At 42.1% G+C, this 22,243-nt stretch overlaps 2 protein-coding genes across 2 annotated transcripts; both read right to left on the bottom strand. All coding sequences in view use genetic code 11, as the record gives it.

Annotated features, from left to right (window-relative positions):
* Positions 1-292: 292 nt before the first annotated feature.
* On the bottom strand, positions 293-6,988 carry EGR_01202 (Set1/Ash2 histone methyltransferase complex subunit ASH2; the record flags this gene model as incomplete). Its single annotated transcript, XM_024490451.1, has 9 exons — positions 293-418; positions 919-1,080; positions 1,736-1,828; positions 3,095-3,282; positions 3,565-3,732; positions 3,903-4,045; positions 4,507-4,916; positions 6,741-6,788; positions 6,824-6,988. The coding sequence occupies 9 exons, from the start codon at positions 6,986-6,988 to the stop codon at positions 293-295; spliced, it is 1,503 nt and encodes a 500-aa protein (XP_024355270.1).
* A 4,029-nt stretch (positions 6,989-11,017) lies between these two features.
* Positions 11,018-19,659, bottom strand: EGR_01201 (Tetratricopeptide repeat protein; the record flags this gene model as incomplete). Its single annotated transcript, XM_024490450.1, has 12 exons — positions 11,018-11,191; positions 12,512-12,896; positions 13,770-13,888; positions 14,058-14,262; positions 14,344-14,597; positions 15,582-15,921; positions 17,092-17,369; positions 18,019-18,418; positions 18,483-18,901; positions 19,041-19,294; positions 19,411-19,473; positions 19,506-19,659. The coding sequence occupies 12 exons, from the start codon at positions 19,657-19,659 to the stop codon at positions 11,018-11,020; spliced, it is 3,045 nt and encodes a 1,014-aa protein (XP_024355269.1).
* Between the last annotated feature and the right edge of the window lie 2,584 nt (positions 19,660-22,243).

Below are 22,243 nucleotides of genomic sequence, written 5' to 3'. Positions count from 1 at the left end.
TAGATGCCTTCACAATTTCGATAAAAGTGAAATTCACTACACAGCTAACCCGGCGAGTTGACACTTTGGACTCTTCCCACCCAACTATGGTATACACTATGCCAATATCAGTACCTGTTGAGGTAAGGGCTCAAGCACAATAAAAGGGAAAATAAAATGAGCCACCGTAAGTACAAAAAGCTTCACTTGTAGACACCGAGGTGAGTAGAAAAGAGGGCACGTGGGAACAATGCCAAAAACGGGAAGGATATATCAGCCAGGACACAGCTTTCGCACAAAGTCTGAAATGGCTTTACTTGGCAGCTGCTTGGCTGTTGCATTCCTTCATGAGGTGTTCAATGAGTCGATCGTTTGCCAGGAGGTACAGCATGTCTGCCATTGTCTGTTCAATCTCTGCGCTTTCACGTCGTGCTGACATCTGGTGAATGAGACGCAAAAATAAAGGTGTCAACATTTCACTCTCTCGGTACGTGAAAATTTCCCCTATTCCTTCTCAACTGTTCTAGAAATCAGCAAAATTACACATTTGCAAGCTCTTTTACCATAATTAACAAATGCGACGAAATGTGTAGAACCAGTAGAAATGTCGAAAATTGGTGAAACACCTCCATCTGATATTGCCAGGAACCCTAACAATTCAGAACCCACTTCCAATACAGTCGGCATTTCTATTCTGTTAATAATAAATCAAGTAGCCCTAAAAATTCTGTATCATCGGAGACACGAATTGCAACACTTAGGCCATACGGGACAGACGTGAACACAGTGAACACGTAGCCGAATTTGAGTAGTTTACTTTTAAAATAAGTCTTTACACTAAATAGATCTTTCGTATCGTCATTAACCTGCTCTACATATGACCGAACAACACAAGTGAGAGATGAAATTTTACAACTGAAAGCAGGACGCAAAACCCACTGGTAGCCAGTTCTCCGACTCCTGAGGGGGATATTTGAAGTCGGGCCCGAAATTGACCGAGACGGTAGCCGATTTGTAGATGGAAATGGCCGGGTAGTACGCACCTGCGTATATGTCACGAAAGGCCACGCCAAGACATTCACCGTTGCGGTAAAAAACAATCTACAGAAGGTGTAATGAAAGATATTTGTTTAAATGTGTACCTGACTTCGTAGGCTCTCGAGTGTCCGCGAATTCCATTAACATCTTGGTGCCGTGGGCTTGCATCTACAGCTACGGCCAGTCAGCCCTCCTCCACCCAAATAACAAACTATTCCTCTACACTGGCATGCCTTATTACGACTTCAGAGATGACTTGGGCGCCGCAGCAATCAAAATTAGCAGCCAGAAATATCCATTTCAAAGCATACTTTTACAACCAAAGTAAATTATTAATTAAAAAGGACTTTTAACGAAAATCCTTAATTTGCAAAGTAGGCATTGGCATAAAACTTAACGGTTTTCAATCAAAATGTTACCAAGATAAACTTGGAAATACACCTTACATTTGATTTACGTAAAAGTATGCAGAAATATATTACATCCAAACCCATGCATGGTGCTATAAATGACAAGCTGATGTCACAATGATTTACAAATGTGATTCGGATGGGCATTTGAAGCAACACTAAATATCTCACAAAATTTCACATATAGCAGATTTTTTCACACTTTGAAAGCCCATGAACTTGACATACCTAGCTGATAACTTTTTCAAGCAGTCACCTTGAAAAGAAAGTGCAAACGACTGAATTAAGAATGGGAGCATAAAGATTACCTTGCTTCGTGGCAAAGGCTGCAATTGTTTCTCCAATGCCTGTGGATCACCCTTCTCCTCGAAGTAGTAGTAGTTGCGGAATTTTATCAGGGGCTACAAAACATTGAAAAAAAAGTGAATTACGGGGCAAGCTATAAAAATTCTGAAGACTGGCTGGTGAATATCCAGCCCCATTTCTTCTCAGTCGTATATGTTAATTTTTTGACTACCTATTGTGCATTAGAATTATGCTTGGGTTTATTTCATAATTAACCATGCGGGTCCCTTGTAGTCAACACGGTGGCGTCGAGTTTTGACCATCCCCATTCCACAAGCATACGGAAATGATTCAGATAACACACTGGCGACGGATGTAGTTAACCTAATCAAAAGAGCAACAACTTTGACTTCACTGGCCGGACACCATGTCAAAAGTCGCAGAATGAATGAGGTCAATCGCCACGGAAACCTTAACCCGCCGAAATACACAATAGAGGGACTATTGCAATAGCAGTGACTTGTGGTAACTAGCCCTATCTCGAGTTCTTAATGAACCAAGATCACCCTAAGAAAATCGCCTACGCTTCTCCCACAAATGCGCTGGTTCATGGTCATTCTCCAAGGACACGGTACCTCTGAAAACACTCTTTGACGAGTTTCCATGGGATAAGCGATTGACATATGGAACGCGGTCACTGTATATTATCCACCTTTTAATATGAACTTTCAAAGGTATCTTCCAATGCAGTTCGTCCAGAAAAGCATGTACCACCTGTCTCGATATTGATTGCAATTTAATGGAAGGTTTCTGAAGGTTAAAGCAAAAAATTAACCATGTAGAGCACTGGCAAGGACACTTTAAAAAAGAGACTGCGCATACTTCGTTACCTGAGATTTGATCTACACGGCGACATGATCTCTGCCCATGATACCGAAGTTGCTAGTCCCCCAATCCATCTCCCAGGGTCGCAAGCCCTCTAGCATCTTCATAAATTATTTAAACGCCGAAGTGATGCCAGATTCGGTATACACTATAAAAACAACCTCGACTTCACTGGATGGATACTGCGCTTCAACGTCATATGAGGAAGATTCGTGAAAAGAAAAAGACTATCAGAACCACGTCTATGAGTTCTGCATAATGGCCAGCATCGAAGTCATTGGACTTTCAGTCCATCTCTACTATGCCTTATAAATTCTTCAGTACCGCATATGTGAAGCAATTTGTTTAAAAGATAAAAAATGAAGAGATACCCGATCTTTGTACGTCTCTGGAAGATAGTTAATCAGCGGTGCTTCTGTCAAGGGCTTCACCCTAGCAAATTCACTTTTTAACCCTGATTTGTTGTGTTTAATGGGACCAGAGGGGAGGGCGTGGACGCCGGCGGTGGAGGGGATCATGTCAGCAGAGTCCACTTTTGGTAAGTGGATGAGACAACCGATTACATCGCCTTTGGTGTAGCCCGACTCAGCGTAGTGCTTGCCTCGCGAATTGTGAAAAACCGTGCCCAGACGTGACCGCCAGGAGTAGCTAAATTTGTCGTAGCCACAGGGAGCCTGTAGGTTACCTGAATGGGGAATTGAATAGTTTGGGCCTTTGCTTCTAGGGATCTTATGGATATGGTTAAAGGAGTTGAGCTAAAACAATTTTATAAACAATAATAAACCGTGTTAGTAGAAGCATTATGTACCTTAGATAAGAGCCTAAAGCTTATCTAGTTTCAAAGCAATCGCTTTCGTTCCATACTGTTTAGCATATCCAGCTGACAAAGTCTTAGTCCCAAGTTTTGGTGGAAATGGGAACAATAAAGGAAGGTAGACGAGGTGGGAAGGGGGGGGGTGTGGCTAACCCATAAGTTGTGACCAGCCGATGCGCGTGGCTGAGCCCTCGGGGTGGTCAGTGATGGTGGCCTCATAGTACCACGTGCCGGTGTGTACGCTGTGAGTCGCCCGCGTCATGCTATAGCCCTTCTCGCCCGTCACCGAAGTCTGCGAGTCCTGCACCTTCATCTGCTGAGCTAAGAAGCGAAAAAAAAAAAACGACATTAGCAATAACGACAACATCGGTGACAACTCAAAGCTTTGGTACATAAGCAAAACAGAGAAGTTTAAAGAAGGAAAATATGATAAAATAAATCAAATAGGTTACTCAGGCCCTATAAGTAGGGTAGAGGTATGGAAGAAATACCTCGATCATGGAGAGAGAGAACAACTTTTGGATAGTGACAAACACGGTAGAAATAACCAGGGATGGGCTTTCCTGCCGTATTTTCACATTCATCCCACTGTTTTCGACCCTTCGCATGAGGATCCACCTCCACCAGAGCGTATCTTCAATAAAAAAGTAGAAAGGTGAGAGATTATCAACTCTACGATAGCAGTAAGAAAGGGTTTCTAGCCTCGGTAGTAGGAGCCGCTGAGAAGTGTATACACATGAATGAGTAACTGCAAGCAATCAGTAAGGTTCTGCGAAAAACAAGAGTAAATGCAGCCATAACATTTTTTGATGTCTCAAAACAACTTGTGTAAATCGAGTTCATTATGATCACGAAGAACATAAGGTAAACTGAAATCAACGATGAGTGTTGGCTGCCGACAAATCGAGAAAAATAAGGATCAAATAGGGCCCATAATTTTCATGCTGTTATATATTTTTTCCAATTACTACTCATCGTGAAGTTAATTTTTCTATATTCCAATACTACCAGCCTATCCCATGATTTTTCTCCATTTAAGAAGGACCTAAACGTCTAGAGAATACAAAAGCACCTTTCAGCCAAGCACATCTTTACCTGTAATTTTCCGTGTTTACCGGATGGTCTAAAGGAATCCCAAACTCGCTAATTTTAGTCTTGTTATCCTCATGACATCCAATGGCATAAGAGCCAGCGCTGAGGCCAGCAGAGGCAACAGCTGCTGCAGTAGAGCGACGCGTGGAGCGAACGTTACCACCAACGACGCATCCACCACCACCAGAGGCGCCGAGAGAGGCACCGCTGCCGCACACCTGACCACCCTTGCGCAGGAACTTGCCCATTCCACCCTCTGAGCCGTCGCCGGCTGTAGATGAACTATCGCCACCGCCGGCCAGGTCGGTCAACTGACCAGTGGAGGGGTGGGCGTTGCGTTTGCTAACGCTGGTCTTCAGTTGACTAGTGAGGGCGCGGAAACGCTCGTAACTGGGGCCAATGGTGCTCACGTCCTAACAACCGTAGTAAAAAAGTATAAGATTTAAGTCAGTAGTGAATTTTGACAGAGAAATTTCATTGCTGTTGGTTAGATTATACAATGCATAATCTAATGGCAACCTATCTACACGGTAAGATTGACTCCCCTTGTTAGAAGTTGTATTTATCAATATCGCTAAAGGGTATCAACATTACGTGAGTGATCAACGAAATAATGCTAAGGCAGGTTATTTATGAAGGGTAGATTACTGTCATTATTGTCAACACTACAAATTTAAGTAAAGATTTCATCGATGTGGCACTCACACAAGCAATAAGGAACAAATCTTGATAGATATAGTAGAGAAGGGGGACGTGAAGCCAAAAAGAGATCAAGTGGAAATGAAATGGGGCTGCTAAGTTGTAACAAAGACCAATCAGGAAAAACCATTCATTTAACAGAACTGGATATACCAAACTCATCAAATCAAGCTAATAATGCCTGAATGAAAATAGTGGGGAAGACAGTAATGCAATCAAATAAATTTAAGCAATGGTTTGATCTTATTTTGAGGATAAATGCTGTTGATTTTTGAATCTATAGTAGTTTCTGCAACCATGACGCTCCCCTAAGTAGTAAACAGAAATGAGTTTGGAATAAAATATGTGCAGCTGAGTTATACACTAATGCACACTTTATAATAGTGCAAACGCCATTTGGTTAATGGCCGCAGAGGCGCGTACTAGACATGATAGGAATGAAATGATGAAGTAAATAAAGATAAAGGCAAGTTGTCATAAAATGTCATCTAGCGTTAGGGAACATAAACAAAATGAAACCAAATACCAATCAGTTTTGAGCATATGAAAAATACATTTACGAAATACCCAACCAAGCAATTAAAAAAACAAGCGCATAGAACTAAAAGAGCTGAAAAACTATTTGTGATTAAAGAAATAGAACCAGTACCCTTTGGATAACCGCGAGGATAGGCAGTGAATATGTTTAAAACCAAGTAAACTTTAAATGGTAGGATTGGTAAGATAAACAAAATGACTGGTAGTTAAAAACTGCGTTAAGTTATCCAGTGGAATTATAAATTCGAGAATATACCAATATCACAAATATGCCAGTCGCATAGGTGATTTGAACGGATTTCAGCATGCGGTTGCGCAACATTGACTACCAGAATCTGGTAGGAGCTTCCCACCAAAATCCATCCTAACAATAGTGAGGTCGACGAGCTGATGAAAAGGGGCCACTATTCGTAGAATGGCCATAAGGGTATGTGCTAGTTCTAATGCTAAAAAGGAGTCGTATGGCTTAAGCGCTCCCAACGATACAACCCAATATTCCTGAATTAAACTGTCAGAGCTAACAATAACGTAGACTAGCAATAATCACTTCCTAATCGGGCGCCCAATCGAGCAGCAAGATACGGGACCTAATGTGAGATCAAAAGGTAGTAACCATCAGAAACCAATAAATTCTACAACTAAAAATAAGTGAACCATGGCCGCCACACACTAGATAACTACAGTGATGTACATTTGGCAAGACTGTAGTAGACGTTTGAAATAGAATAAAAATTAGTCAAATTAAGTGGCTTCACCAAGTCAAATAAATGCGTTTTGAATAAAATTATAAACTAGACAAGCAAACAAACCAAAATTTCCAGATATGAGAAAAATTAATTCAGGTAAAAATACTTTTGAAAATAAAAAGCTGCATCGGTAAGAAGCTCATGCAAGTAGTAAGTATAAGCAGGACTTGGTGTGATAGTAATTGACAATTAGATACCAATATACTTTTCACAAAAGGGGAAAATAGATGCCCCTACTTGGCAGGATAGACAAACCGCGTGTTGGGGATCCAAATCAACGACATTGAAGAGTTCATTGCTGACCTACAACATTTCACCACACAAAAAAACTTAATTACGAGTGTTTTGTGTATATTTGTGTGCCAGGAGTTGTTGGTTCGACGAGGTTGAGATGTCAAAAGTTCCCAATTTTGTTCAAGGTAGGGTATAAGTTCTTTTTCTTCGGAGAAGTAAATACGGCCATTACAAATGCACATCAAGTTTGCAAGTGTTGTTTGACACATACTGGCAAAGTTTGCTTGCTTCTTAGAGAACACTTCTTCCGATGAATTATTACACTTTTTGCACATGAAGTGGTAGGCTGTCATGAATGGTAAAGAAGGACTAAATGATTAAATCATTGATGTATCATCTTACCCAATGTCGAAACTAATGCATTGGTGATGAAACCACCGATAACAAAAGCTGCACTGAAATTCAGGAACAGAATAATCACGGGGTTTATTGCTAAATTATGACTGAACTGACAAGAAATGCATACCAATAGCACTGTTGGTCTGGGGCAACTTCAATTTGTATGGTTTTGGACATAAGCTCTCTCATCTTGCTTTCGCTTTCGTTGGCGACCTCTAAACTGCTTTCACTTGTGTCCATAGGCTCAGTCTTATGGAGGCAAATATTAAGATAACGAAGGGCAAACCATTTTGGTAGGACAAAATAACAATCCAAGCCTAGAGATTCAGGTCAAAACGCAACTGACCTTGGATGACCACGAATCCAAGTTCAATGAACAAAGTAGGCATTATCCACGCATGGAGGACTGTAAATGGCCTAATTTGCCATAAAAATCATTAAAATTTACTTACTGTGGTTCAATTACGTAGCGTGCTTTTTAAATGGATGGGTCTGCTTTAAATATTTTCAAACAAGTGCAAACAAATGTCCAAGACAATCATTTCTGCAGTTAGAATCAGATGTTTTTTTATAGTAGCACAAACTAATTTTGTGTTCATCGAACTGTTGACGAAGACCTGAAGCACCCTAAGTTGGAGGCATCGCAGCATAAAATGCTTGTCTATTATCAGCAAGCAGAATAGCTGAGAAGCCAACGACGTGGCTGCAAGGCCAAGTCACGTAGGTGGAAGTCAGACCTGTGAAGACTAAAGCGCCTATATATTTAAGTGCTTAGTGGGACAACTATCAATCCAGTACAGTTCAATGCATCTATCAGGCATCGTATTGCCCGAGTGAATTCGTTATTTGATTGTTTATGACCGATTCATTGTGTTCTTACGGGCAATAAACGCTAAAAAGCTTACTGTTTAAAGGAATTTGGTGAAATTTTTAGAGGGATGATTTCACCACTTTTGAAACCTACCCCACACTTAAAATCAAGTGAGTCCAGGGCATTACTACAAACTTGTTGTACGACGAATGCAAAAGTTGTTTGCGTGAATTCGTCGCCAATAGAAGGCTTGCTAAATAAATTGCACTCTACTGTAGTACTAGAGGTAGCTATAAGTCCGGTAACATGGTAGAAAATATGCTACTAATGTACGGTAGGGCTGAGAGGCTAGTGTCATGGTCCGAAGTCCATGCCGAGGAGCTAAAGTAAAATCTGCGGAGATTTAAGTACCCTCGTAAGCGAATGGTTAGTTAAACAAGCATTCCATGCAATTCATGGCTCCTCTCCTGCGCTCCCTTTGGTCAACCTCCCGCATCGTCCATCATCGCGTAGGCGGTGCTTTGAGAATAAGACCTCCGGCGAACCGGCAGCACCAGTTAGTGAATTTGCGTACAGATGTAATGGTTTACACCTCTCAACAATTTTACAAGATTTAAAGCCTTGGGAACTGTACCAGAAAGGGCGAAACGTGTTTTCCTTCTGTTGCCGGGGCGTGGGCAACGTTCTACAGTGTAGTCATCTCGTATCCTCATCACTAGTCGAAGGAACGCTGACCTAAAAGCAGTGCCATTTAGTACACGGCGAGGCTTTATTTACTTTCGCATGTAATCCTCCCTACCACTTTGTTCTGACTTTAATAGCGTTCAGCCACATAACTATCTGGGTTAAAAGATGGAAGAAGCATTGCTTCTTCATCTAAATGACATCTTCACATAGATATCGTAAACAATCCAGCAATGAATTTTTTAAATGGTTCAAATCTGGTGTCATGTCCGTTGTTGATAGGATTCCTGTAAAAGACGAGACAGAGATAACTGGAGAAGATAGATACCATTTTCAACCCCTCTGTTATTTGTCTTCATGGATTCTTTCATCACCAGCAGATGCCCTTCCTCTGACACTTTAAATTGCAGCATTTAGCTACATAGCTCAGGGTGTCTGTCCTTCAGAATAGAGTTTACTCCTCTCCACCGCCGTTGTAGCACTCCGAGTCTTCTCTGAATTCATGGAATATCACAATATCACGACAGAAAATACATTGCTATAGTACAGGACTGGGAGGTTACTGGCATGTCCCGGAGGCCATGAAATCTGCGGAGACTTAAGTGTCCACTTAAACTAACGCTGAATCATACGAACTATCCATTTTTACCCTACCCCTCTGTCATATTTGCGTTGTCTGCAGCACAGACATATGACTTCAGGAAATGTATTAGCCGCAAAGTTGGAGATTTAGTGTTTAACAGTGCATAGTCACAAACAGGTCTTTCTGGACATTACTGCATGAATTAGTCAAACAAATTCCCATCTTTTCTGATCTTTTTTTGGGTGTTTTATCTGTTAGTGTGTATTTTTTAAAGCAGATTAAGTCCACACTGATGGTCAATCCTTTGACAAGGAAGCAATTGAACGGGATTTTCAAATATTCATGTTTAAACACTGACATCATTTTATATATTACGGTTTTCGTCTCTTTCTTTGATAGGGCAAATATTAACTTTTAGAAGTGATGACGTAAATAAGGTTAACACACCAGAAATAGTCGGTGATTGCTATTAGGGCAAGACTCTTAGCCTAACTGTGCCACCACTCCATGGGAAGTAACTGAATTTCTCCATTGGATTTATTGACTATGAGCATTTTGGGTGGACTCTAGGGTTTAATGGAGCAAGCCACTTCACAGATTACTTGGAGCAAGTCTTAGATTTACCACAGATTGCTTAACCCCTACCGTAAGTCCTTTAAAATTTGTCCCTGTGCCAAAGTCCTTTGAAGAACTGGCATAAGAACATAACTACAAAAAACTTTTGACTCTCAATTATTACAGACTCTAAATGAAATCCAGTTCTATAAGGCAGCGCATCACAAACAGCATTACAAACGCTGCGGAATGTGCTAACCTGGTGACCAAAAAAAGGAGCCACTTTATCTTAAGACAGAGGAAGCTCTAATTCTACCACGGAACTTCGCTTGAATGCAAAATCCCACATTACCACCCCATTTACACAACATTTTCTTCACTGGCATTCATATAACCATTGTGACCCAATGGTTGTACCAATAGGGCCAGTAATCAACTGCAACAGTCCGATTATGACACTGAGTATTAAAAAACGCACTGACAGCTGAAATCCAAAATCTAACTTGCATTAGATTCAACTGAAGACTTTTCAAGTTAATCTTGTCATGGGCCGGTGTAGCGCCAAACTCTGTTATATTCCTATGAAATGCCTTTTTCCTTGGTGGATAGATTTAAGAAATCATATCCTCAACGATTTTGGTCGAGATTTTAAATTTTTCTTGAAACGGACATCCCCCCGTATCGAATGCTTGTACTGGTTCGTGGTTATCTTTCCAACGGTAACCGATCGCGAACTGCAGCTAAGCTGTCGAGACTAGCCGACACCATAAACCGAGTCTACCATAAAGCAGGGCCCGGATGCGGTGGGTGAGACAACTCGAGTCGTGCAATCAAGCCTGAGTTTTCCACTGCCAACCAGACATCTAACCATATCTTGCGTTGCACAGAGGAAACCACCTCTCTCTATTAGAGTCAGCTACCGGGCCAGACACCCCAGCTCGAGGTCCGTTATAATATCGTTAATTGGACGACCACTGACAGCTGAACGGTCAGTAAATACCTATATTCCGACTTAAAACTAGTTCTCATCCAAACCTTTACGTACTTATAGGCTTCTCAAAACGGCACGTACTACATGGGTTCAAGGCAGCCTTTCTAATGTTCACAGAAGGCCGCCTCAACTTGATTACCAAGACACAGTAGCACCAAACCCTCCTTGCTTGAAAGAAGAACGAGAGCACAACTTGATGAAGATACGCGTATTTAACAGTAAAACGATGGGTTCGACGAAGAAGGGGATGGTGGTGATAGTGTGGATAGAGGTGGTTAGAAGAGCATGCCCGGTTCACGCTCCGTGGTATCAACATTCCAGGAGTCGAATCGCGTTAACTGCGACATCGCATCCAATCGAGACATCTCCTCACGGTGCACATGGCTCGCCAGAGACAGGCGTGCAATCACGCAGCTAGCGTTGCGCTTCGTCTGGGGTTTCTTCGCCTCCTTCAAAACGAATCAATAGGCATTGGTGAAGAAGCTGCAAACGGATTCACCACTGACGTACATTGGTACACAAGTGATGCTTTTAAGCGATGTATATAACCGCACTTCACTCATGCACACATTTGAGCCAGAAGGTGAACCCTCTACACTACCAATGACATGAAAGGCTATAAATAGCAAATAGTACTAAAATGTTGAAGTGCTTACGCCAGAAAATGAACCTGATGCACAGCACTCGATCCAAAACAGCATCTACATGACCTGTCACAAAATACGTCTACATAAAGTGATTCTCCCACTGGAAACAAAGAAATAAACAAGCCACTGCTCTGCAAGTCTTGTCAAGCATAAATATGCCTGCTGCACAAATGCTAACCAGCGAAGTTCACATACTACGCCAATCTTGAGACACTAGGCTCCCGCTTTCCTATAAAAGGCAATTCACCATAAGAAACACACATACGCTAGTTAAAACGTCAGCAATGTTTCATTCCAACCAATAGACATCCACAACCATGGCAAGTTCACTAAATCCATGATACCCAACAGCAGAGCTAGCCCTTCATTCCAATGGGTAACGATTCAGTATGCTTCTTTCAGATGGAACTTGATTTGGAATTTGGACGGCGAAATCTCAACTGGGTGCTGTAACTCTGCATCAACTATAAACTAGCACTATTCGAACCAAACCGAGACGTTTATTCTTACAGCTATAGAAAGAAATGTTACTGTTGCGATATTACACGCAACACTGGGTAAAAAGTGTGTCCTGTCACAAAGTGATATTGGCGTGAATGTCAAATTTTCACAATTGATCAAGTGGGAGGCAACAGCGAGAGGCAATGAACGAACTTCCTTGTCAACTAAGACGTAAAATCCGAATCCTCAGATATCAACTTGTACAGAAAACTATAGCTACAGTACGATGCGGTGATAGAATGCCCAATCTTGCGAAAGCCACTTTACGATGCAAAGGCCTATAGATTGATCGTACTCTTGTGAGCCAGGATTATGACCATAGTGGTTTCCAACTTACAGTCTCGGTAGTAATTCGTGTCAACACTCAACCATCTCTGGCAACATCTGGTTGATCCTGGACACATGATCGACTCCTACTTAACCTGTCGCAAAATTGTACAGGCGACAAATGCTTCTGTGCGAACGGTGAATACAACACTCATTTGTGTTGGCCGCCGTGGCAGCATTACTACCCAGAATCAAGGCAAGCATTAGAACAATGAAAGCACGCGAATTCACCACCAGGGATAACATTTGGGCTACAAAATCCCCGCAAAACATAAAAATTGCTAGAAAGCCTACTCGTGTAAGTTTAAGCAGGTCCATGATGATCGTAGTGCCAATAAGGTTCTCTGCCAACACCGTGTCGTCCACACATGCCTCCAAGATAAGACAAGCGTTGGCCGCCAGCGGCTCATCGTAGGGTGGGGAACGCTTCTCCGCCTCGGAGATGGGCGGAGCACGTGCGCGCACCAGGAAGGCAACTTTACGGGCGACAAGTCGGTCGTCCCCGATGGCTATGCGCACGTCTCCACATCCTGGAGCCCGCGTGATAACAGAGAGGGCCCGAATCGCGCCACGGAGTCGGTGACCCGTCAGGCTCTCTGTAGACTCGTAAACCTTTGTGATACCGTTTACGGTGGTTGGAATCAGAGGGGAGAGAGCCTTCTCAAGAGTCGAGGTGGAACTAGGTGGAAAGTTAAAAAACAGTGACTGGAAGAGTTGGTAGAATTGGAGCTAGAAGTCATAGGCAGACAGCAAAGACGGAACGACCTTAGAATCCAAAATAAACAATTTAATCAAAAGAAATGCCCTTCCGGTGATAATAATAAACGCATTACACAGTTTTCATTTGGATACGGTAAGATGACGGACTGGTGGTAATAGAAAGTAGGCATGAATACGGAGAGCACCTCAATGGGACCAATCCATGCCTCATATTTTATGGAACGGTTTTGTTTTCAGATGAGCGTTCATGCAAAGTGTAATTGATGCAAAGTGAAATTGTCATGAGAAATTGGCCACTCTTGAGCATTTTGATGGTAATCCCTACAATACAGTCCACGAAGACGACGTAACGGTTGAACGTGATGGCTGCGAAACATGCCAATAGTATTGACATCGGCCCGGTAAAAATTTATTGCATGATTCTAATACACCCGACTACAAAGAGCGCCAAGAACAGCACTGTGCAATAGAGCGGTACTGATTACATGCGTATGCTTAACATACATGTCCATTTCTAGGCTCTCCATCTATATCTCTATCCCATCAAAGCTACTGAGATCCCCACTCTTCTCCACTAACAATAATCGACGTAATCAAGAGTGACTCGGGAGTTATTGTCCCCTTCGAATAAGCACCTGCTCATCATTAACAACTTACCGGAAATTTTAAAGCATTTTCCAACGGTGTTTCACGGAAGCCATGTTTCAGAGAGATAAGACTACAATCATTTGGGATTATAAACAACGGCATCGCTGACCCTATGACAATTCATTCAATAATTAAACTGTAGTAGAAGTATGAGAGTGCTGACGCAGAGATTTACGATACTCACCATGAGCATACAATGGAGATGAGGAGTTTTATGCGTTCTTTCAACCGGGGAACCGAGGAAACATGCTTTTTATTAGGTAAATCAGGTGCATCCCTGCCCGAGTGACTCCATTTCTCAACCTGCAGTGAAGAATACACAGATAAATGTAGAGCTTGGTTACTAGTCATTCAAAACTCCAGATTCTAACCCGAACGATGGAAAAGGCCGCGATACAACAAAGTCAATAGCAATGGGTATCCAAATTTAGAAGAAACTAGACCCAAGGATATGTACAATGAAACAACTCACCAAATCGGCAGTGCAGAGGGGCATAAAGCGACCGAGGAGAGCAATCGAGACAGAAATGAGTGGAGAGGAGTGCGAGGGTGTATCGAGAATATCACCGACAAGAGTAAGCAGTGCTTCCATTTCCTGTTGTGAGAGCTTCATACGTAGTTCACCGGAAAGGAAGTTGTGAAGCAGACGACACAGAGATGCCACCAGAGCCGTGTGACTGCAAACGTGGGGAAGGATAAGGCAAATGCATAAAGTGGCTATCAATCAAGGTGAGGAAGAAAAAGGCAATGAAACGCACCTTTCATCCACCATGAGAGGAACATGTCGGATGGCACAATTGGCGAGGTTGACAACAAAGTTGGGTTTGGAGATCATGGTGCGGCGCAGTACGGGGTCATCCGAGGCTGCCGAGAGGCTGTCAAGAAGGACTGAAAGACACGTGACGGGAGCGGAGGTGGTGGCGGTGGAGTTGCTATTGCTGGGGGCGGGAGCAATAGCGGCTTCGACAACATTCTGAAGACTTGTGAAACAGTCTGACGAACGGACCACAGTCTGTGAACGAGAAATGAGAAGTTGCTGGTTCAATGAGCGTTGCAATGCCACAACTGGGTCAAATTCCATGAGGATAACTAGCCGGACGAGTCTTAATTTTTACAAAAGATGGGTTTCAAAGAATCACAGTCTATTCATAGCCATTATAGTCTACGTTACTATGGCGGGATTTTGGTTTATGATACCTTGGAGGCTTATTTATAGCACTCTCAAGACCAGTTCATCTCGATGAGTAGGGAAGAATTAACGACACTGTTCTTAGGAAGTCTGATCAAAACAGTTTCATAGGACCCATCAGTACGAAGAAAATGGATTCGATCTAATGAAACATGTTTCAGTGGTAAGAAAGTGCTAGTGTATTAAACTGTAAAAAACAAGCGGTTGTATTGAAAAAAAAACAGAATTTCTGGGTACAAACAGCGATGTCACGAATGAAGCCATTTGGGTCAATGTGTCATTTCAACAATCCATTTATGTCACTAGTTACGCCTCGATGAACTAGAAAGATTGTATAGGGAAAATAAACTGCTCAAAAACTGAAGAGCTCACATGTAACTGTAAAGGGCAGACACCTCCAATGAAAAGGTCATTGCCACATTGTTGTGCGGTTTAATGGGTAATTAACTTATTGAAGAGCACAGAAATAGAGCTTTTGGCAATACTGTTGACAAAAAATCCTTGTAGTAGACTATCCTTTCTTGACTAAATAGACAGGTAAATTAAAACAACTCGGTTTCAAGAGAAACGACCCCTAATTCTAGTCAACATAAGGTAAATGAATTCTATTCAACGTAAAAGTCAGAGTAGGATATTGCAAAAAACAAACGCAGATACAAAATGCACCACAAGCTCCATAATCTAGAGATACGAAACTGTGGAGCAGTTAATTTGCATCGCTTCAGGACACGGCCACTGAGAAGGAACCAAGTAATGTTTTTGGATCAGATAAGAGATATCACAAAGACAAGTATCGTGTGAGCTAACCAGGAAACGTGGACTTTTAGTGATATTCTCAAGAATCTTTGCAGCAGCTGCCACAGTCTGTGTGGCAAAGCAGTCGGCGAAGGAGCGCTGCTGAGCCAAGGCGGTCTGCGCTTTTAAAGACCGACAGAAAGAGAGTTCAGAAACCGGTGTGGCGCAAGGCAGACCGAGGGCATCAGAGAGGCAAGTGGCGAGAGCAGAAAGGAGGACAGCGGGCCCTGGGTAAGTGAGCAGGCCCTCGCGACCACTGGCCTCGCAGGACATCAGTGCAATGAGGTCACATGCGGAGCACTGAAGTAGACCCAGGAGGTGATGCAACTGAAGCTCTTGTCTGGCGGCAGTCCTACGACAATAAGGTGTGGATTGTGGTGATGAGTGGATTGTGCTGCATGGTAAGTAGAATACGCACCCCGTTTGATTGATTAATCCTAGCCATCACGGCCCAATCTGAACTAGCGATAAGTCACTTCGACCACGAATTCGCTTGGTATTACTCATCCACGTGTCACACTAATCTATCATATCCATGCCAGTAGCGGACACGTAATACGAAAGGCACAAATAGTTGGACCCAACGCTCATACATGACAAAATTAGCACTATATTGCAATTACCAGACTTGGCTTCATGATGCCAAAATAAACTACCTCACTTATTTATTCGAGTTGATAGCTACACTATCATCTTGATGGCGCTGGCATTCAATCGTGACTCATACGGCATCCGTATTATGAAACAGCTGACGACGACTCCGTGTGACCTCAGTTAAGAATAATACATGATGGCAATGAATAATCCAGATGAATCCATCCTACTGCAAATTAGCCTCAGTAAGGGATGACAAGCCTATTACTGTTTCACATCCACGCCAATCAAATAGTTGCCCATCGATAGCCCCTCAACCCCTCCCCCCTAACATCCTAGTTCCAATGATTAGTTAGTGTTCAGCCCAAGGTTCACGTTTTTGTGAAACAGATAGATGAATCACAGTTTGAGCCTAATTAAGATGAGCTAAAAAATAAATTAGAGATTCCCAAGTTTAATCACTACTAAGTCATGAAGATACGAAAACGCAGCATTAAATTGAAGAAGTTTCAAGAAATCCTGATAAGACCAAAAACCTAACATTAAAATAAATCAAGGACAAATCGGAAATCACTTTCTCCAACCTAAAATTTTAACAAAAAAGCACATTTTGGTAATAATCAGTGGTAGTATTAAAGGAATCTAGATTTCGATAGGATGGAAAACAGCCTAGTAAAGATGTCAAAGCTATTCCCGTCTTCTATTTAAAAAGCGTCAAAAGATTTCAATGCAGATCAAAAGTAGGCCATAAGACACTCGCGCATGGCAAAATGATAACCGGTACCTTCTAGTTCGGCTTACACTAAAGATCATATACATTGGAAGCTAAGTTTTTCCACATTACGTCATTTCCGTATTAAATATACTCTAAGAGGACACAGAAGAGAAGAAATAAGACACCAGACCCCTTCCCTACTGAGATACTTACTTTGGTGCCATGGTAGATGATATAGGAAGTCGCGCATATGAGGGCGAGACTTTGAGACAGTCGACGAGGAGGGTTGAGAATAGTTGAGGCATGGTTTCTACCAAAAGACGCTGATTTTCGCCACAATCACGAGCTAGTTGGTAGCACACAGTGATGAGGCTCAACAGGTGATCCAGTATGGCCAAAATGTCCTCCACACTCTGGTCTGATGGGGGAGCTTTAGTAACAGTGCCCTCCCGTCGGCAGAATAGTTTCACCACACCGGAAGCATCGAAACGCTGAAGTGGGAAACGAAAAGAACACGCAATGCACAAGTGAAGAAGTAAGTTGTAGGTGGAGCTGTTTACGTCAAATAAGACAGGTCGTGGAGGGGATGTATGCGTCATTTTCAAAAGTCCATTGTCTCGAAGATATTCAAAAGTCAGAAGGAAGCTAATGAACAGAAAAGTGACACCGAATCACGCAAATGCTGGCTGAAGAGCGTTCCAGTACAAAACTTGCACCGGCAAAATAGTAAAATACTATTTTTAAGGCTACTGAACGCCAACTTGAGAAACTCGGAAGCAATCTGACATAACTTGATCATAAGGTTAAGCGATTTCAGCATGCATTCAAAAGCTCACAATTTGAAGTGTGGCATTATGGTAAGGCTGTGATACAATTATGACGCTTAAAATAAACTGGATACTAAAAAAACTTGTAAAACTGTGATGCTATGTAAATTTGTCAGCAAATGCAAATACAGACCAGACACATGTTTGGACTCGAAATCCAAAAGCGAATTGACCGCGCTTGAACTAGCGGCAAAGTGCATAGTTCACCAAATAGCCCAGAATGGACAAACAAAGCATGTCTAGCAATAGCCCAATTAAGCAATTGCACCAAGGCAGCTAATGCCATCATCTGGAGTAATGACGAGGACTTTACCTTCATTTGTGACTCCAGCACCGTGAAACCATTTCTAACCCTGAAGTAAGATTGCAGCTTTGCCAGTGTGGCGACCTCACCGCTGGCTGCTTCATTGGCGTCTCCATCTCTCGGGGACGCAGAAGCTGAAGCAGCCTTTCCACCGTCTCTTCCTTTCTTTCTTTTTCTGTGATGGCTACCACTTTCTGGAGCCGCTTGATCGCCATTGGGAGAAGTCACAACCTCCGTTCTCTCTGCTGCCTCCTCCTCTTCACTCCCCGATCCATTTGTAGTCAAGGGAATGTTAGGGGCCACATTTGCTGTACTCAACAGTGCTGCCATCTGACGCAGCGTCAAGGTGTACTGACGCATCTTACGACCGAAAACAGCAGCCTCAGTTATCAACCGAAGGAAGCGCTCCCTTAAGTCACAGAAAAATAATCATCCAACTTATTTAAGGGGATCACACCAAAAAAGTCACCCACTCTGTCGTCTCGAGAAGCAGGGGTTCGCAATCATTGAAAAGAGAGAGTTGAGTAGACGATTGGGAATCAAGACTGTCGGCAGCGATAGCAGCCTTAACCTGCGCGACACCCTCACGTAGAAAGGGTGGCCACACGTCCGAATCGGTATCAGGCATGACACCAGTTGCAGGGTGGTGGGCAAAGACGTTAAACGCCCTTGCATCGACGTAGGCACTTAAAGCGTCACGCGGTCTACGCAACACGAGCAGGGCTTTGCCGCGGCGGAGACAAGCCTTTGCTGCTTGTTGGTTTGTGTCACGCGCCGCATCTGCGTCCTCACCGATATCCGTGGGAGTGGTTTTTGGCTCCGCAGGGAGAAGACGAAGGGCCAGGTCGCAGTCTACTAGTGCCAGTTCTGGACGACCAGCACGTAGATAGGCCTGAAATTAGTACGCAAAAAAATGGACAAGTCAAAGCATCTTCCCTCTTAACCAAATAATGTATAGTATTTAATCAGAAGTAGACACCGGGTGGCAAGGGGTTGTAAAGAAAAATAAAATAAACAACTTATCCAATTACCAAGGCTCGGTTGTTATAGAGAACTGCCCAGTCTCGACAGGCATCGATTGCTTTAGTGTATAGTTTGATAGCATTTTCCATGTCACCAACTTTAAAGAACTCATTTGCTTGCTTTTTGAACTCTTCTGCTCTGGCTCGACACCTTGCTCGACGTCTAGAGCGTTCTGCAGCATCCGCTGCAACCTGTGCTTTGAAGGCTTCCACGGACATTTGCTCCGGTCCAGAGCCATTGGCATTCAAACCTGTGTGTTGTGCTAAAACAAGTTAACAAAGCCTCATAACTTCTTAAATCTTATTTAAAAAGTAAAGTATAGTCTATTTTTAAAACCACATGGATAAGCGGCAAGGAACGAAAACCGTTCTTACTTACTTGCTGACCCACTGTCCAGGCTTTTATTGATAAAAGTCTTATTAGTACGACTCCCACTTCTGGCTAAAAAATTAAACACTATAAGGCAAAGTTACTTTTGTTGATTTTTTTCAAAAGCTTATCGGCTTCTTCAACTGCTTTTGCAGATACATTCGCATCAGAACATGAGAGTCTGCGGATAATTTCGCTCATTTCCTCAACATTAGCAAGTTTCTCATAGTCCTCATCCATTAGTTTATTCAGTTCCATCGCAAAGCAACACACTACGCTACCACTTAAACAATCCTAAGACGTGGTTTAAAAGGGCTCTAACGCGAATCAGCCCATTTGGCCCAATAAAACAAATACAACCCTTGTTATAGAGTTCCTGTAAAAAAGTTTTGTAAGAAAAGTACTTTCACGCTGTTTAGTACAGTTACAAACAATTAATTATGCCATTAAGTGACACTGAAAATAAGTGGGAGGACTTTAGTTTAGAAACCAGTGGATACATTAAAAATGGACCAATATCTATGTATTTCAAACTGTTATGACCCAGACTTTCCTATGAAGTGGTGAAATTGTACGCAGGAAAAAGTCAGGAGCTAATGATTTGACCATTCAGCTATGCTTATGAGTCACAATACAACTAATGGTCTGCGTGGTGAAACATGCGGTTAAAGAAATAGCAAAATTCTGTGTAGCCCCGTTTTTTCTTTTGACCTTTGTCCTCTATGCTTTTCCTAATCACCCTTATGCATCATTCACCTCGATGCAGTCGATGTTTTTAAGACGACTTAGATTCCATGAAAAGCAATTATTGAACCCTTATTTTGACAAGAAGACGTGTGAAACCAGGGTCATCGTCACGTATTGGTTAGTTTAAATTTGTAGAGTTGAATAATTTTTGTAGCCACAGTGGTGAAAGAAGGGTCAACTAGTCTCTCGGTACTCAAAACTAAGCGATTTCGCATAGCGGGTGCAGTTTGTACGCCATTCGCTATCAGCATGAACAGTAGCCTGAAAACGGCCACTTGATCATAGCTACGCGTTGCTGCTATTCTACATTTTTCTTCTCCATTGCTGTGCTCTTGCTTTAGTGCTATTCAACTACTTATCTGTGTTCTATTTGAATAGTGAGAAGTGGAGGAAGAGCAATATATTTAAGCGATTAAGGTTTTTATAAGTGCCTTAGACAACTCCGTCAGGGTTTTTCTCAAGTCGTTGAAGTATACAACCGCCTCAGTTATTAGTGGCCTTTCTTCTAAGGGTAGCTTTGTTATATTTGTAAATTTTGTACTATAAATCAACATTTTCTGTAGAGCTTTAGCGTATTTTGCCCTTTACAGAACTCACTCTCCTTTATCGTGCAAGTTTGATGATGAGCAATAAAAATAGAAGCAATCGCTCTTACAAAGCGGATTTCCTTGCCTGCTTTATTAAAATAGCAACCTAAGAGTTCTTAAAAGTCTATTAATATTCCACAGCGGTGTTAGGAATAGGCTTATCACGAACGACAATCTGTATGGAAGGAGGGTCAAACATCTGATGTGTAACCTATGCGGTCTGGAGAGCCCGCACTGTAAACTCGCATGTAAACTAGCATCCAACTATCAGAGTGCTGTTTCACGTTATAGGAGTTTGTAAATCAGACGAATGTGCTAAGCCTTTAAGGGGGTAGAAAACTCTGACGCAAAAATTTTTCAACACCTTTTAGTCCTTGCTTTAGGCGAAAAGTTGGATAGCATAATAATTCATTAAAAATGAAAAGTAAATTAGGGGAGCAGTAAATGAGTTACATAAAAGGCAACTATCAACGAAGAACATTTTATTCCTTAAGTGTTGAGCTATATTTGCGCTCTTTTGTAATTAAGATCTTTGTGAAAATTTAACCCTTAAGGTCTGCCTTAGAGTTTTTAACAAAAGCATAATGTGTTACCCAGTGACTTAAAGTTAGGGACCCATTTTTTCCTATTTTGTCGTGATTTTATATTTCATTTGGTATTTCGGTGCAAAAAACTCTAGTTGCCGCAGACTATACTGTTGCTTTAGGTTGTAACATACAAGAAACGCTAGCAGTGCACCAGTTCTTGCATATCTTTGCTAAATGTTCTTCCATACCACTCAGGACTCTTAGGAATTTATAGGAGACTCTAGAAAACACAATTTTATGGTACATTTGACGGTCGGTTATGGCAAAGGGTTACTTTGCCTTTGCCTTCGAACTTTGCCCGGTGAGCTGGCCTCCATATTATATCAGTAGTCCTAATACTTTCTCCATGCCGAATGCATATATGTAATACGATGGTTGTTCATCCCTCGGCATTAGAGAGGATCGACCTTTGAGTTGGCCTTAGTACTACTCCGGGTGAGCTGGCCTTTGGGCCATGCAAGTATCTCACATACCTTCTCCGTGCTGAATACATGTCTTCTTTCGTCTTCAGGGAAGTTTTGGGACGCTGCATATATTCTGCTCAAGTATTATGTCTGGTTCGTTTTTAAAAAGTCCCAAGGTCCTTTAAGTTAGTCACACATAAAATGTTTAAAGTTTTGTTGAATCGTAAACTTATTAATTAGGACAGAAATTTCGTCAACTACTATTTTGTTTGCACATACTTTGAGCATTTACCTCAACGGAATCTGACCTTTTTGGTCATTAAATTGCTAAATTGGTGTAAACCCCAGTAAACAAAATCCGCAGTAACTCAGTGTTATTTTCTTTTTGCCTAATTTTTCCTGTAGTTCTTAAAACATTGTTATTTCGCCTTGCATTGTTTTAAGTGATCGATAGTACTTATTAATGCCGGTGGTATTGTTTGGAATTAAGGACAGTTTAAGTTTACCGACTCTGTTT

The sequence above is a fragment of the Echinococcus granulosus genome (assembly GCF_000524195.1).
Source record: "Echinococcus granulosus chromosome Unknown EG_S00004, whole genome shotgun sequence".
Lineage (NCBI taxonomy): Eukaryota > Metazoa > Platyhelminthes > Cestoda > Cyclophyllidea > Taeniidae > Echinococcus > Echinococcus granulosus.
The sequence above is the reverse complement of the archived record's forward strand: the minus strand, read 5'-3'. Positions and strand labels throughout refer to the sequence as shown.